At 41.8% G+C, this 15,109-nt stretch overlaps 1 protein-coding gene across 9 annotated transcripts in view; it reads left to right on the forward strand.

Moving 5' to 3' along the window:
* Positions 1–15,109, forward strand: part of USP25 (ubiquitin specific peptidase 25) — a 160,534-nt gene that overhangs the window by 75,375 nt on the left and 70,050 nt on the right. For all 9 annotated transcript variants that reach the window (XR_001361554.1, XM_014537425.1, XM_014537419.1 and 6 more), the window contains exons 11-14: positions 9,696–9,823; positions 10,740–10,835; positions 13,151–13,312; positions 13,964–14,190. Coding sequence is in view for 8 of the 9 variants with exons in the window: in XM_014537425.1 (XP_014392911.1) it covers positions 9,696–9,823; positions 10,740–10,835; positions 13,151–13,312; positions 13,964–14,190 (613 nt within the window). In the remaining variant the exon portion in view is untranslated. The remainder of the gene's footprint in view (positions 1–9,695; positions 9,824–10,739; positions 10,836–13,150; positions 13,313–13,963; positions 14,191–15,109) is intronic.

A 15,109-nucleotide genomic window follows, 5' to 3' on the forward strand; every position in this document is an offset into this window, starting at 1 on the left:
CAGCAGAGCAGGCCAGCAGAGGGGGGCAGTTGGGGGCGAGCAGGCCAGCAGGCAGAGTGGTTAGGAGCCAGCGGTCCCAGATTGCGAGTGGGATGTCCAAGGGGTCCCAGAATGGAGAGGGTGCAGGCCAGGCTGAGGGACAGCCCCCCATGCACGAATTTCGTGCACCGGGCTACTAGTCCTATCTAATAAAAAGGGGATATGCTAATTGACCCTCCCATCGTTGCAAAGATGGCGGCACCCCCAGCCAATAAGGAGGGAATATGCTAATTGACTTCCACGCCCTCAAAGATGGCGGCGCCCATAGCCATAAGATGGCCAGCAGGGGAAGGCAGTTGGTGGCGATCGGGCAAGTAGGGTAGGGCAGTTAGGGGCGACCAGGCCAGCAGGGGAGGGTAGTTGGGGGCGACCAGGCCTGCAGGGGAGGGCAGTTAGGAGCGACCAGTCCTGCAAGGGAGGGCAGTTAGGGGCGACCAGGCCGGCAGCGGAGGGCAGTTAGGGGCGACCGGGCCGGTAGGGGAGGGTAGTTGGGGGCTACCGGGCCGGCAGGGGAGGGCAGTTGGGAGTGACCAGGCTGGTAGGGGAGGGCAGTTGGGGCCAATTGGGCCAGCAGGGGAGCAGTTAGGTGTCGATCAGACTGGCAGGGGAGTGGTTAGGGGCAATCAGGCAGGCAGGCAGGCGAGCAGTTGGGAGCCAGCAGTTCCAGATTGTGAGAGGGATGTCCAACTGCCGGTTTAGGCCTGATTCCATTTTAAAATCATCCTTTAGGACATTTTTCAGTTTTAGACTTTTCAGTTAAGGTACTAGTCTTTACAGCATGCTTGTTCTGCAAGTAAAGATGAAAAACATTGATATTAGGATGGAATTTTATATAGAAGTATGTTACTTATATCAAATACTTTTGGAATTTGTCCAGGTCTCAATAGGCAACACCAGACCCCTTTTCTTGTAAAATTTCAGTATAATAATGTGAAGGACAGATGGAAGAACTTGCTTTCTCCAGAAGGAAATAATTTACAAAATCTATAATAATAAAAGCATAATATGCTAATTAGACCAGATAGCCGAATGACCTTCCGGACGAAGCTGGGGCTGTGAGGGCCGAGCCCCTTGCACAAATTTCGTACATCAGGCCTCTAATATATTATAAACCTATTTATCTGTGTCTACTGCTTTCTGTCTCACCACTCAACTCTGTCTCTCCAGCTCCATCTGCATATCCATCTACCCATGCATGCATGTACTTATCTTTTGAGGAGTGTTATAGCAGAAAGTAAAGGACAGATAAGAATCTTTAAAATCAGTCATTGTTAAGCAATTGCTGATAGTTGCCTTTGTGAGCCTCCATGCCTGAGGGCAGGATCTTCATATGTGCCACTCCCTGCTGTGTCCCTAGTGGATAGTGTGGTAACTGCAATTAGAAGTGTGACTGACTGAATGAAATGTCTCAGTGTTATCAAAAAAGTTTATGAGGTCTTTATCCCTGAATAGGAGCTTAATAAATACTAAGTTATTCTATCTCTCTTGTGTTTATCTAAAAAGGGACTGGGTTCTTGTATCTTTGAGAATAAATTGATTTTATTTGAATTGTGTGCTTTTTTAAAAAGTGTAATTAACCATTTTTGTCCTAACTTTTTTTCCCCTTCAACAGAAATAAATAATATTTATTATTTGGTGTGGGGTTTTTTTTATAGAGGGAAAGAGAGAGAATCTGTGAAATAATTGTTCTCTCCACCTCACAGGTCATCTACTGAGTCATTCTCAACAGATGCCTAGGCCCCACTTCAAAGCTATCAAATCAGAATCTAGGACAGGGATATGGTACATGGCACAAGAGCTCCACAAGTGATTTGATATAGAACTATACTTAAGAATATTTAAATTGCCCTAACCGGTTTGGCTCAGTGGATACAGCGTCGGCCTGCGGACTGAAGGGTCCCAGGTTCGATTCCGGTCAAGGGCATGTACCTTGGTTGCGGGCACATCCCCAGTGGGGGGTGTTTAAAAAAGAATACTTAAATTAAGTTGATTAATTTTATTGATGGAAAATAGATATCCAAGGATTGGGACTTTCCCAGGACCCCAGAACAAGAAAGCAGAGCTCCTTAATGTATGATCTGTTTTGGATTAAGTAAGGATGATAGATGGATGGGTGGGGCAGGGAAAACAGGATGGCATATTCCTTACTTTGTCAAAGCAGCTTGTAAGTGAGATACACTACGGTTTATTGGTAAGTAATCTTTCTCCCATATGTCTAGCTTTCAAAAATGGTTTTTCTTACATTCAATCTAAATTTTTATTTTTATTTTTTTAAATATATTTTTATTGTTTTCAGAGAGGAAGGGAGAGGGATAGAGAGAGAAACATCAATGATGATAGAGAATCATTGATCAGCTGCCTCCTGCACACCCTCACTGGGGATCGAGCCCACAACTCGGGCATGTGCACTCACCCGGAATTGAACCTTGACCTCCTGGTTCATAGGTTGACACTCAACCAATTAGCCATGCAGGCCAGGCTGCTATCCTATATAATAAAGCACTAATATGCTAATTAGACCGAACAGCCCAACGACCATCCAGATGACCTTCTGGACGAAGCTGGGGCTGCGAGGGCTGAGCCCCTTGCACAGATTTTGTGCATCAGGCCTCTAGTTTATTTTTTAAAATCTAGTTTGTCCTTCATCTTTGTCTTTATACTATAATGTCTTAGACTGCATTCTATGCTTTCTGCCTAGGTTTTTTAATTCAACCTGTGGAATACAATAGTTTGCCATCTTCTTTAAATTCAGCAGTTTCTAAGCAGTCTCAGTAATACCAAATTTGATTTCTATTACCAATTGCCTAGATAAGTTTCTAATAACATTTTAAAATTATAGTCCTATTTCATTATATCCTTCAGAATAACTATTTCTTCTTGAGTCTCTACAAAGACCAATGAAAAACATGGTAGATGTGTTTCAAAATTGGCATAATTCTTGATGGTAACATCTCTTACACTATTGTTTAGTAAAAGTTGTTGATTTTACCTTGATACAGAAAATATTTTACTGAAAGAGTTGTTGTCAACTAATTAGGAACACCTTTAGTGTCCAGCATTACTTATGTTAAAACATTCAATGGGCTATAAGATTTTAAATTTCTGAAATGACATAACCAGAGACAACTCAATAAATTAAAAATGATTTTATATATAAAAGCCTAAGCGACCGTTACGACCAAACAACCGGTCAACCAGTCGCTATGATGCTCACTGACCACCAGGGTGCAAATGCTCAATGCAGGAGCTGCCCCCTGGTGGTCAGTGCACTCCCACAGCCAACCTCCCGCGGCCCTTCCCCTCGGCCGGCCAACCTCCTCTGGCCCCTCCCCCACCAGCCGGCTAGCCCCCCAATAGGCCTTAATCGCTGGCCAGGCCAAGGGACCCCACCCGTGCATGAGTTAGTGTACCTGGCCTCTAGTCTGTAAGATAAATACTTATAAAATGTTTCTAGAATATGTTTTTAAGGTAAAAGGGCAAATGAGTAAGGACAATTAAATGACTGAAACTAGTTTTTGAACTGGAATAGGAAGTTTTTGGTTCTTATTCTTAGTTTACACCCTGGCTTTGTTTAGTGTTACTAAGGGGAATTTGGAATGGCAGGTCTGTTTATTTCTTTCTGGTTATATAATTCCCTCTGCATTAACATAATATCACAAAAGGAAGTTTTAAAACATATTAATAGAAAAATATCAGCTATTACAACTCATAAAAATGACTATATTCTTTCTAGAAAATATATCTGGTAACAAGTCAGGTTTATAGTCATAAATTTAGAAGCATCTTTGTTGCTAATGCTGATTATATAAGTTATTTATTCATAATTGCATGAATCTATTACTCCTGTAGGTTTATTATTATGAAATAATAATAAATATGTTTAGGGATGTGGACAATATAAGCATCATTTTTAAATCTTATTTTATTGTTTAAGATATTACAAATAGTAGTAGATATGTCTCCTTTTTTTTCCATTGACCTCCCCCTGGCCTCCCCTACCCCCCGGCACTTTGCCTCATCCCTCACCCCCACCCCCAGTGTCTTGTTGGTTGTGTTTATATGCATGCATACAAGTCCTTCAGTTGATTTCTTACCCCCATAACCCTTCCCTACCTTATCACTGTAGTTGGACAGTCTGTTTGATGCTTCTTTGACTCTTTCTATTTTTGTGCAACAGTTTATAATGTTCTTTATAGTCCACAAATGAGTGAGGTCATGTGGTATTTTTCTTTCATTGACTGGCTTATTTCACTTAGCATAATGCTCTCCAGTTTTATCCATGCTGTTGGAAATGGTAAGAATTCCTTCTTTTTTTACAGCAGCGTAGTATTCCATTGTATAGATGTACCACAGTTTTCTAATCCATTCATCTGCTGATGGGCATTTAGGCTGTTTCCAAATCTTAGCTATTGTAAATTGTGCTGCTAGAACATAGGGGTGCATATATCCTTTCTGATTGGTGTTTCTGGTTTCTTGGGATATATTCCTAGAAGTGGTATTCCTGGGTTAAATGGGAGTTCCATTTTTAATTTTTTGAGGAAACACCATACTGTTTTCCACAATGGCGGCACCAGTCTGCATTCCCACCAGTTGTGCATGAGGGTTCCTTTTTCACCACATCGTCGCCAGCACTTGTCGTTGATTTGTTGATGATAGCCAATGAGGTCAGAAGACACCTCATTGTTATTTTGATTTGCATCTCTTGGATGCAGCAGTGCCCAAAGATTCCTTTTTCTCCACATCCTCGCCAGCACTTGTTGTTTGTTGATTTGTTGATGATAGCCATTCTGACAGGTGTGAGATGGTACCTCATTGTTTTGATTTGCATCTCTTGGGTGATTAGTGACTTTGAGCATCCTATCTAATAAAGAGAGAATATACTAATAGACCCTCATGCAGTTGGAAAGATGGCAGCGTCCACAGCCAATAAGGAGAGAATATGCTAATTGACTTCCCCGCCCTCAAAGATGGCGGCACCCACAGCCACAAGATAGTGGTACCCAGTCCCCTCAGCCCCGCTGGGATGGCGGGCACACAGCAAGGCCAGCCCTGCACGCCTGCCTCTGGAGTCCCCCAATCCCCTCAGCCCCCCAGCTTTCCAGGGCCGCCCGAGGCTCAGGTAACCAGGGCCGGCCGAGGCTTGTGCTGTAGGCAGTGGCCGCAGCAGAGGTGTGATGGGGTGTCGCCTTACCCTGATCCCCAGGTCGCCCGCCCTTGAGGCCTCCTGGACTGTGAGAGGGGGCAGGCCAGGCTGAGGGACCCCCCCTCCAGTGCATGAATGTTCATGCACCGGGCCTCTAGTGTTTTCATATGTCTCTTGGCTTTCTGAATGTCTTTCGAAGAGTGTCTATTTAGGTCCTTTGCTCATTTTTTGATTGGATTGTTTACCTTCCTTTTGTTAAGTTGTATGAGTTCCCAGTAAATGTTGGAGATTAAACCCTTATCGGAGATAACATTGGCAAATATGTTCTCTCATGCAGTGGGCTTTCTTGTTGTTTTGTTTATGGTTTCTTTTGCTGTGCAGAAGCTTTTTATTTTGATGTAGTCCCATTTGTTTATTTTCTCTTTAGTTTCCATTGCCCTAGGGGCAGTATCAGTGAAGAAATTCCTTTGGCAGATGTCTGTGATTTCACTGCCTATGGAATCCTCTAGTATTTTTATGGTTTTCCGTCTTACATTTAAGTCCTTTATCCATTTTGAGTTTATTTTTGTGTATGGTGTAAGTTGGTGGTCTAGTTTAATTTTTTTGCAAGGATCTGTCCAGTTTTTCCAGCACCATTTATTGAAGAGACTGTCTTGACTCCATTGTATGCTCTTGCCTCCTTTGTCAAATATTAATTGAGCATACTGGCTTGTGTCAATTTCTGGGTTCTCTGTTCTGTTCCATTGGTCTATATGTCTGTTCTTATAAGCATCGTTTTTATCTTTAATGTTCTATGTCTCACAAGCATTTCATACCAGTTAGATCAAAGAAGTACATGTGTTTTTTATCGCATGGAAAAATATTTTGAAATAAAAATTAGTGTTTTATTTAATAGTCTTCTTATACTCTACTATCCTTTTAATCCTGAAATCACAGAGCTAGAGATACCCATAACATTTTCTTAAATGAATTTAGGGAGTGTCTGGCTATCTCTTCTTTTCCCTGTTAGCTTGAGAATGAGAAAGTAAAATGCTTCCATGTATGTAGTAGGTAGGAAAAATTGTCATGATTGTTAGAGGAAATGCATTCACCATAGACACATATTGCACAACGTATTATGAACATACTTTGGTAAGGTTTGGAAGCTATTTCCTGGACTTTTTATGGTCTCCAGAGAAACATACCCCCAATTTAAGTCGTTTCATTTCCTCTGACAGTTGTAGGTTCCCATGAATTAAAGTATATGACTATTTCGTTTTAATGGTGACTTTTAAAGTGTTGCAAAAGCCTTAGCCCATAGGTTCTCAGCCTTCCTAATGCTGCGTCTCTTTAATACAGTTCCCCATGTTGTGGTGACCCCCAACCATAAAATTATTTTTGTTGCTACTTTATAACTGTAATTTTGCTACTGTTATGAATTGTAATGTAAATATCTGATATGCAGGATGTATTTTCATTGTTACAAATTGAACATAATGAAAGCATAGTGATTAATCACAAACACAATATGTAATTATATATGTGTTTTCTGATGGTCTTAGGCGACCCCTGTGAAAGGTTCGTTCGACCCCCCAAGGGGTCGCGACCCACAGGTTGAGAACCGCTACCTTAGCCAGTTTGGCTCAGTACATAGAGTGTTAGCCTGTGAACCAAAGGGTTCTGGGTTTGATTTTGGTCAAGGGCACGTGCCTTGGTTGCAGGCTCCTCCCTGACCCGTGCCCTGGTCAGGGCATTTGTAGGCGGCAACCAATCGATGTTTCTTTCTATTTTTCCCTCTTTTTTCCAATCTCTCTAAAAGATCAATGGAAAAATACCCAGGGGTGAGGATTAACAACAACAAAAAATAAAATGTTGCAATAAAATATGAAAGTAATAGTTCTTGAAATCTAATTATATACTTATTTAATAAGTATAATAAATATGTTTAGGAATGTGGAGAATATAAGCATCATTTTTTAAATTTTATTTTATTGTTTAAGATTTTATTGTATCATAAAATGGAGTAGAGAATAATATCCTAAGGCATTAAAAGTTTTTTTGGTGATATGTATGGGGTATGTTTTATCTTTATTGTTTACAGTATTATATAAGTCTCCCTTTTCCCCCATTGACCTGTCCCCAGCCCCCCTTACCATCTGTGTCCTTTGGTTATGTGCATATGCTTGCATACAAGTTCTTTGGTTGTGGAGTATGTTTTCAATCTTAATAGTAATTTTAGGTGTGGATTACAGCTAACTAAAATTTTTGCCAATGGTTTGTGAGAACAAAATAAATAAGCAAATCTGTTCAAGAAATTTTAAAACTTACGAGACGTTTTTGATATTAGATCTTTCATAACATTCTCTAGTCAACTTTAGGTAATACCCATTTATAAAATAAAACAAATTTATTCTTAAGCCTCAACTTTTAGTAAAAGATGAACCAAATCCAACTTAGGAAATCTCAATTCAGGTAATCATTAACATTTGGGGAGGGAGAAATTGTTTGAATAACTGTGTGCCATGCTCAGCATGTCCATGGGTGAACCTTAGTGGGGGTGGTGAAGGATTAGAAAAGACAGGCAAGAGAATAAAGCTGGGGCTAGGTGGGATGCTGCCCTCTCTGATGGAGAGACAGTGCCACAGCCTGCAAGCCGAGTCTTTATTTTATAGCCAGATTCCACCAGGCAAAGTAAGGGCGTGGGTAAGATGTTTACAATGTTCTCACGGGTTTCGAATCTACTCAGTTACATGCACCTGATGAAGCTTTATTTACTTGCTGCACCTCCCGCAGCCTATATCACTTAGCCACGTGGGACCACAGGTTCGGACCATAAGGTCAAGCTTACAACTATAGCCTTTGGCCATAATTGTGCTGGGAGGGTTTTGCCCTCCAAGCTAGGACTTGTATGTGGCTTTGCCATGAGAGGACCGTGCCCTGTATTTAGTTCGAGGCTTGAACCTGTCCAAATACTGTAGCTGCTCTCCACATAACTGTATACTTTTATTAGCTTTATTTAGAGAAAAGTAGCAACTTTCAAGATTTTAGTTAAATTAATTCAGTTTGCCAGATGTGCTTCATTCCTGCTTTTACTTTGGATGTTTGAATTTAATGTACTCTCAGCTTATTGACATTTGTGTGGTGTCATTTTTTGGTTATTGAAAACATCACACATAATTTAGTGTGGCAATTTATTTTTATAGTAGTAAAAAATAAATTTTATAGCTTATAATAACCACTTTAAATTTATTTGTTCCATTATGTTATACTTCTGAATTTCTTGGTTTTTCTTTCTCTTTAAGTTAATAATCTATATATATAAAAGCCAAGCGACTGAAACAACCAGTCATTATGACATGCACTGTGGCGGCCAACCGGCCTGATTGGGGCCCCGATCTGCCTCCACGTACCCCGACCAGGGACGAGGCCTGCCATCAAACCTCCCACATCGCCTCCCCCCAGCGGCCCGGCCCCAATCAGCCCATATTGGGGTGGGCCGGCCAGACCCCACCCATGCACGAATTCATGTACCAGGTCTCTAGTGTTTATATAAAACTTGAATGTTTTCTATGAAAAAAAAATTTTTTTTTTAAGTTTTGTTGTATAACATTCTTAACTGAACATTCCCCAAAGTTGTGCTGGAGTTGGTTCATAGCAATGAGGCATTTAATTTGTTAAATACTAGTTACTATAAAGGATTTCAAATATAATTACCATAAATACTTATTAGTGATACATCTTTTTCTTAAATTATTCAAATTTCTAGTAGGACAATTAAGTTTAAAACAGTTCCTAGTTTTTAAGTATGAGAATTGTGATCATTTATGTTATAACATTTTTTTTCCTTTATGTACTACATCTTGGAACTTTGTCACAGGTTTTGACAGTATGGATGATTGTAATAAGAATATATACCATTTATGGTAGCAATAGTAATATAATCTTGAGCTAATCTAATGAACAAAATAGACTGATGAACAAAATAGATCCAGAGACATAGACGCATGGTACATACAGACTGTTGAATCTCAGACAGAAGGCAGCGGTGGATGTGTTGGGTGGGAAGAGATCAGCCAAGAACTTATATATGCATAACCCATGGACACAGACAAAATAGGGTGGGGAAGGCATGGGGTAGGGGGAGGGAGAGGGTTAGAAGGGTCTATGGGGAAAATAAGGGGGCATATGTAATATTTTCAGAAATAAGGATTTTAAAAATAAAAAACTTGAGCTACTAAGTTATGATTTTAACCAATGGCTTTCTCTTTGGGTTAGAAATTCTAATATAAAGAATTGTCATGGAAGAAGAATTGTTAGAAGATTTTTCTCTTTCCTGGTTGTATGTTAGCCTCATCCTTGGAATTTTCAAAAAGTGTGAAAGTTTTATCTAAACACCATACCTAATTTATTTTTTTTGTGATGTCATCATTGTGACGATGCATATAAAAATGTCACTGCTGACATCCTATGCCTAAATTTGGAATGGAGAAAACAGAAAGATGATACTAATGTTTTGAATTATTGTTTCTTTCAGCATTGGTTTACCGAACTACCACCCGTGTTAACATTTGAATTGTCAAGATTTGAATTTAATCAGGCATTGGGAAGACCAGAAAAAATTCACAACAAATTAGAATTTCCTCAAGTTTTATATCTGGACAGGTATGGTTTGGGATATAGCATAAATTAGTTTAGAAACATTTCGGTAACCAAGTGAAGAATTACTGTGTTTAGAGAAGAATTTTGTTTAATTTCCTTAAATTCTTTAATTTTTGTATAAAATATTTAGTAGCATTTGTCAAGAAAAGGTATAGTAAATGGAAATTATAAGGAAGTTTTTAAAAAGATTATTATATTCTTGTATTATAATTCTGTCAGAAATTTTCAAAAGTACTATTTTATACTGTTTGGTATCCTCCTTCCTATATAATAAAAGGTTAATATGCAAATCAACCAAAGAGTGGAATAACCGGTTGCTATGATGCTCACTGATCATTGGGGGGCAGATGCTCAACACAGGAGCTGCCCCCTGGTGGTCAGTGTGCTCGCACAGGGGGAACGCCACTCATCCTGAAGCCCGGCTCATGGCTGGCGGGCACGGTGGTGGCGGGAGCCTCTTCTGCCTCCATGGCAGTCGGACATCTTCCGAGGGTGTGAGAGGATGCGGGCCGGGCTGAACCACCCCCCCCCCCCCCCCCCCCCCCCCCCCAAGTGCATGAATTTTGTGCACCAGGCCTCTATTTTTATTATAAAATTTTGAATGAATTGATCTTCTATGGGATTGCCTAGACCAGTGGTCGGCAAACTGCGGCTTGCGAGCCACATGCAGCTATTTGGCCCCTTGAGTGTGGCTCTTCCACAAAATACCATGTGCGGGCGCGCACGTACAGTGCGATTGAGACTTCGTGGCCCGTGCACAGAAGTCGGTATTTTGTGGAAGAGCCATACTCAAGGGGCCAAAGAGCCGCATGTGACTCGTGAGCCGCAGTTTGCCAACCACTGGCCTAGACTTACTATTGTATCTCCTTCCACAAATTTAGAGATACTAATGATTGCTATTTTTCTTTTTTTCTGCAAGATACATGCACAGAAATAGAGAAATAACAAGAATTAAGAGGGAAGAGATCAAGAGACTGAAGGATTACCTTACAGTATTACAACAAAGACTAGAAAGGTATTGTAACATTTACAGAATTATGAGCTAACTGTAGAAGTTCATGCTTTTAGCGATTATCTAGAATTTTTAATCTTACATTTTTCTTGAGTAATTTATGATCCTAGGAGTAGATAATAATTCTGAACTGATATTATTGCTTATATAGTTTAGTTTTTAATTCTGTTAGAAACTTAAAATCTTTTATAGTTCTCATTAGAAGATTATTCTAGTATTTAAAGTTAAATATTCTCACCAACAACAGGTACGGTTCTGAAAATAGATATAAACTAATTTATAATTGAGGTTTCTTCTTTCATGATACTAAATATTACTCTTGAGATTTCCTTTAAGACAAATGGTGACTGAGTTTTCCTCCTTAATACAGAAGATACAAACTCAGATGCCTACCAGGACCTCGTGGAGGCTTTCTGAAGAAAGGCAACAAGTCAAACATAGTGGTGGACAGGGGTGCCTAGAGCACACCCCTTGGAGAGGGAGTGGCTGCCAGCCACATTAGCTCGTGGAGTCATGATAAATGTCATCTCAGTATCCCTAAAGTATCAGATTGTTCCCAGAAGCAAACATCTAGACTGTCAAATGTTCTGTAGTTTAGATAAAGTCCCCAGGCTGAAATGTCATCTGCCAGATGCCAGTTTGCAGCCTCTGATGTAATCTTTATTCCCTTGTTTTAGTGCTAATTTGAAAATACCCTGAAATTTTATTGTACAAATATAATAGATCATATTTCAATAATTCTTATTCTTAAAAGGCATCTACACTAGTAAAAGACAAAGATGCTAATTGACCGTACCTTCGCTACGCCCAAGCCTCACCCACCAGCCAATCAGAGTGACTATATGCAAATTAACCCAACCAAGATGGCGGCCGACAGCCACAGAGCTGGTGCAAGCAGGAGGCTTGGTTGCCCTGGCGATGGAGGAAGCCAAGCTTCCCGCCTGCCCTGGCCGGCTGTGGCCTCCACAAAAGGCAACAAAGTTTCAATTATAGAAGCTAAATAAATCCCAGATACCTGCTTCCAGCCAGCCTCCACTGGGAGCTTGGGTGGCTGGGGGCTGTAGTCAGCCTGCAAACAGCCATCAGCCCTCACCCAGGCTGGCCAAACCCCTATGGGAAGAGGGTCCCCACTGGGGGGCTTGACCAGCCTGCAAACAGTTATCAGCCCCTCACCCAGGCTGGCCGGGCACCCCAGTGGGGACCCCCAACCTGAATGGGGTGTGGCCAGCCTGAAAACGGCCCTCAGCCTCTCACCCAGACTGGACACGCAACCCAGCGGGGACCCCCCACCCTGAAGGGGCTGTCGCCAGCCTGCAGCCAGCCATCAGCCCCTCACCCAGGCTGCCCAGGCACCCCAGCAGGGATCCCGACCCTGAAGGGGCTGTGGCCAGCCTGCAAACAGCCATCAGCCCCTCACCCAGGCTGGCCAGGCACCCCAGCGGGACCCCCACCCTGATCTGGGATACCCTTCAGGGCAAACCAGCCAGCCCCCTCCCATGCACCAGGCCTCTATACTATATAATAAAAGGGTAATATGCAAATTGACCCTAACAGCAGAGTGACTGGGAATCACTGGTCACTATGACACACACTGACCACCAGGGGGCAGATGCTCAATGCAGGAGCTGCCCCCTGGTGGTCAGTGCACTCCCACAGGGGGAGCTCTGCTCAGCCACAAGCCAGGCTGACGGCCGCCGGTACAGCGGTGGTCGTGGGAGCCTCAGCCTCCTCAGCAGCACTAAGGATGCCGACTGCAGTTAGGCCTGCTCCCGGCTGGCAAGTGGACATCACCCAAGGGCTCCCGGGCTGCCAGAGGGATGTCTGACTGCCAGCTTAGGCCCGGTCCCCCGGGGAGCGGGCCTAAGCCAGCAAATGGTCATTCCCCGAGGGGTCCCAGACTGCGAGAGGGCACAGGCCGGGCTGAGGGACCCTCCCGAGTGCACAAATTTTTGTGCACCGGGCCTCTAGTCAGTAATAATATTGAAAAATAACCAGAGGTAAAAAAGTAGGAAGATAATATTAGTCACCATGAAACCAGATAACAACTAAAAAATAGTCTTAGGAGATGAAACTTAGAGTAGTGTTAAAATTCATAACAGTGTATACACACATTCAGGTTTAATCAGCTTTGGTTTCTTTTGGAGAATATTTAATTTATTTCTTGAATGTATATTTAGTCTTACTGTCTTCATCTGAAAATTAATTTCAATGTTGAGAGTTTTATTGAAGTATTTGTATCATGTTTTATAAAAATTTTTGAAAAACACAAATTTGCTTTATATGCAAATTAAAGCATTCATACATTTTATGGTTAATAGATATTTAAGCTATGGTTCGGGTCCCAAGCGCTTTCCGTTGGTAGATGTTCTACAGTATGCATTGGAATTTGCCTCAAGTAAACCTGTTTGCACTTCTCCTGTTGATGATATTGATGCTAGTTCCCCACCTAGTGGTTCCGTACCATCACAGGCATTACCAAGGTAAAAAGTCTTTTTGAAACAAAAGACAAGCTGTGCTTTCTATATTACATAATAATGTAATTGGTACCCTTTGAAGAAGGTTTTATAAGATGCATGTTGTGATTAATTTTAATGAATTCTAAAAAGATTAGATTCACTTAGAACATTTGTTGTATGTGTTCTAGCTGCTTTCTTACTTCATTATTTCAATAGGTTGTGGATTTAATTTTTCTGGTTGTGGATTTAATTTTTCATATTTTTTCTATTCAGAGTTATACTTTAGGTTGTTTTAGTATGTTATCTGTTTCAACGTTTTATTCATGAAAATAATAGTGTTAAATTAGAAATTTCTTCTACAATGTAAGCTGGTAAGTATTAGCAAGGAAAGGTATTTATACTTTTGGTACACATAAGATTTGTTGGTGTGTTTTTTTTTTAAGTAGATATGATCAAGCTATTTCTACTATACAGCTACAATTTCTTCCTTAAAATAATGTAGTCCTTGTACGTTAAGGAACTCATGAGGATGTTAGGTTACTCCACATCTCTTCTATTCTTAAGACCATTTCTTTTTGAAATTATAAGCCAATTTAATGCTATGTATTTGGCACAGTCTTTGTCCAGAGCTTCAATTTGGAAAGTTTAATAATATTTTATGCTTTAAAAATACAGCACAATGGAACAACAGGGAGCTGCCTCTTCGGAATTGCCAAGCACATCACCTACATCAATAGCTGCCATATCATCAAGATCGATGATTCACAAACCATTCACTCAGTCTCGAATACCTCCAGACTTGCCCATGCATCCAGCACCAAGGCACATAACAGAAGAAGAACTTTCTGTGCTGGAAAGCTGTTTACATCGCTGGAGGACAGAAATAGAAAATGACACCAGAGGTAAGAAGCTTCTCGTAGTGTACTTACTGTTGCCTCAGATGGGTCTGTATAAAGACAAATGGAAAACGAAAATCACTCTGGATTTCTTGTGTAAATATTATAAAGTATTTTTTTCTGGAAAGGGTTTTCTAAAAGATAAACTAGTCTGGCTTTCCATTTTTATGATCTTAACTAGAGGCCTGGTGCACAAATTTATGCATGGGTGGCATTCCCAGGGTGGTGTCGGTGCTGGGACATGATCAGCCCTCCGGGCAGGCTGTGGGACACCCTTGATGGCCCGGGATCTGGATCCGTCCCGCTGACGTTCGCACCGGTTGTCGGGAGCCACCTGGCGGCCGCTTTTATATTCTTTCTTCCTTGTGGAGCGTCTAGGGGGGGGACGCGGCCGACTTCTAGGAGGCTGGAAGCACTGTCGGGATCATGCCGGTGGTGCTGGTCCGTCGGTGCATGTCTCATTCTCCGGAGATTGGACCTGCAGGACTACTGAGGGACTGAGTGGCTGCCGACGGGCTGGTGGGCCACGGGACCGGTCGGTCAGCTGAACGGTGCTCCTGCTGTGGGAGCGCACTGACCACCAGGGGGCAGCTCCTGCGTTGAGCGTCTGCCCCCTGGTGGTCAGTGTGTGTCATAGCAACTGGTCGTTCTGCTATTCGGTTGATTTGCACATTAGCCTTCTATTATCTAATCTAATAAAAGACAAACATGCAAATTGACCATACCTTCGCTACGCCTTAAGCCACGCCCACCAGCCAATCAGAGCAAATTAATCCAACCAAGATGGCGGCCGGCAGCCAAGGAGCTGAAGCGAGCACGAGGCTTGGTTGCTCCAGTGATGGAGGAAGCCAAGCTTCCTGGCCGGCTCTGAGCTCCACTGAAGGCAACCAAGTTTCAATTATAGAAGGTAAATAAATCCCAGAAT

This window comes from Myotis brandtii, unplaced genomic scaffold (assembly GCF_000412655.1).
Source record: "Myotis brandtii unplaced genomic scaffold, ASM41265v1 scaffold179, whole genome shotgun sequence".
Lineage (NCBI taxonomy): Eukaryota > Metazoa > Chordata > Mammalia > Chiroptera > Vespertilionidae > Myotis > Myotis brandtii.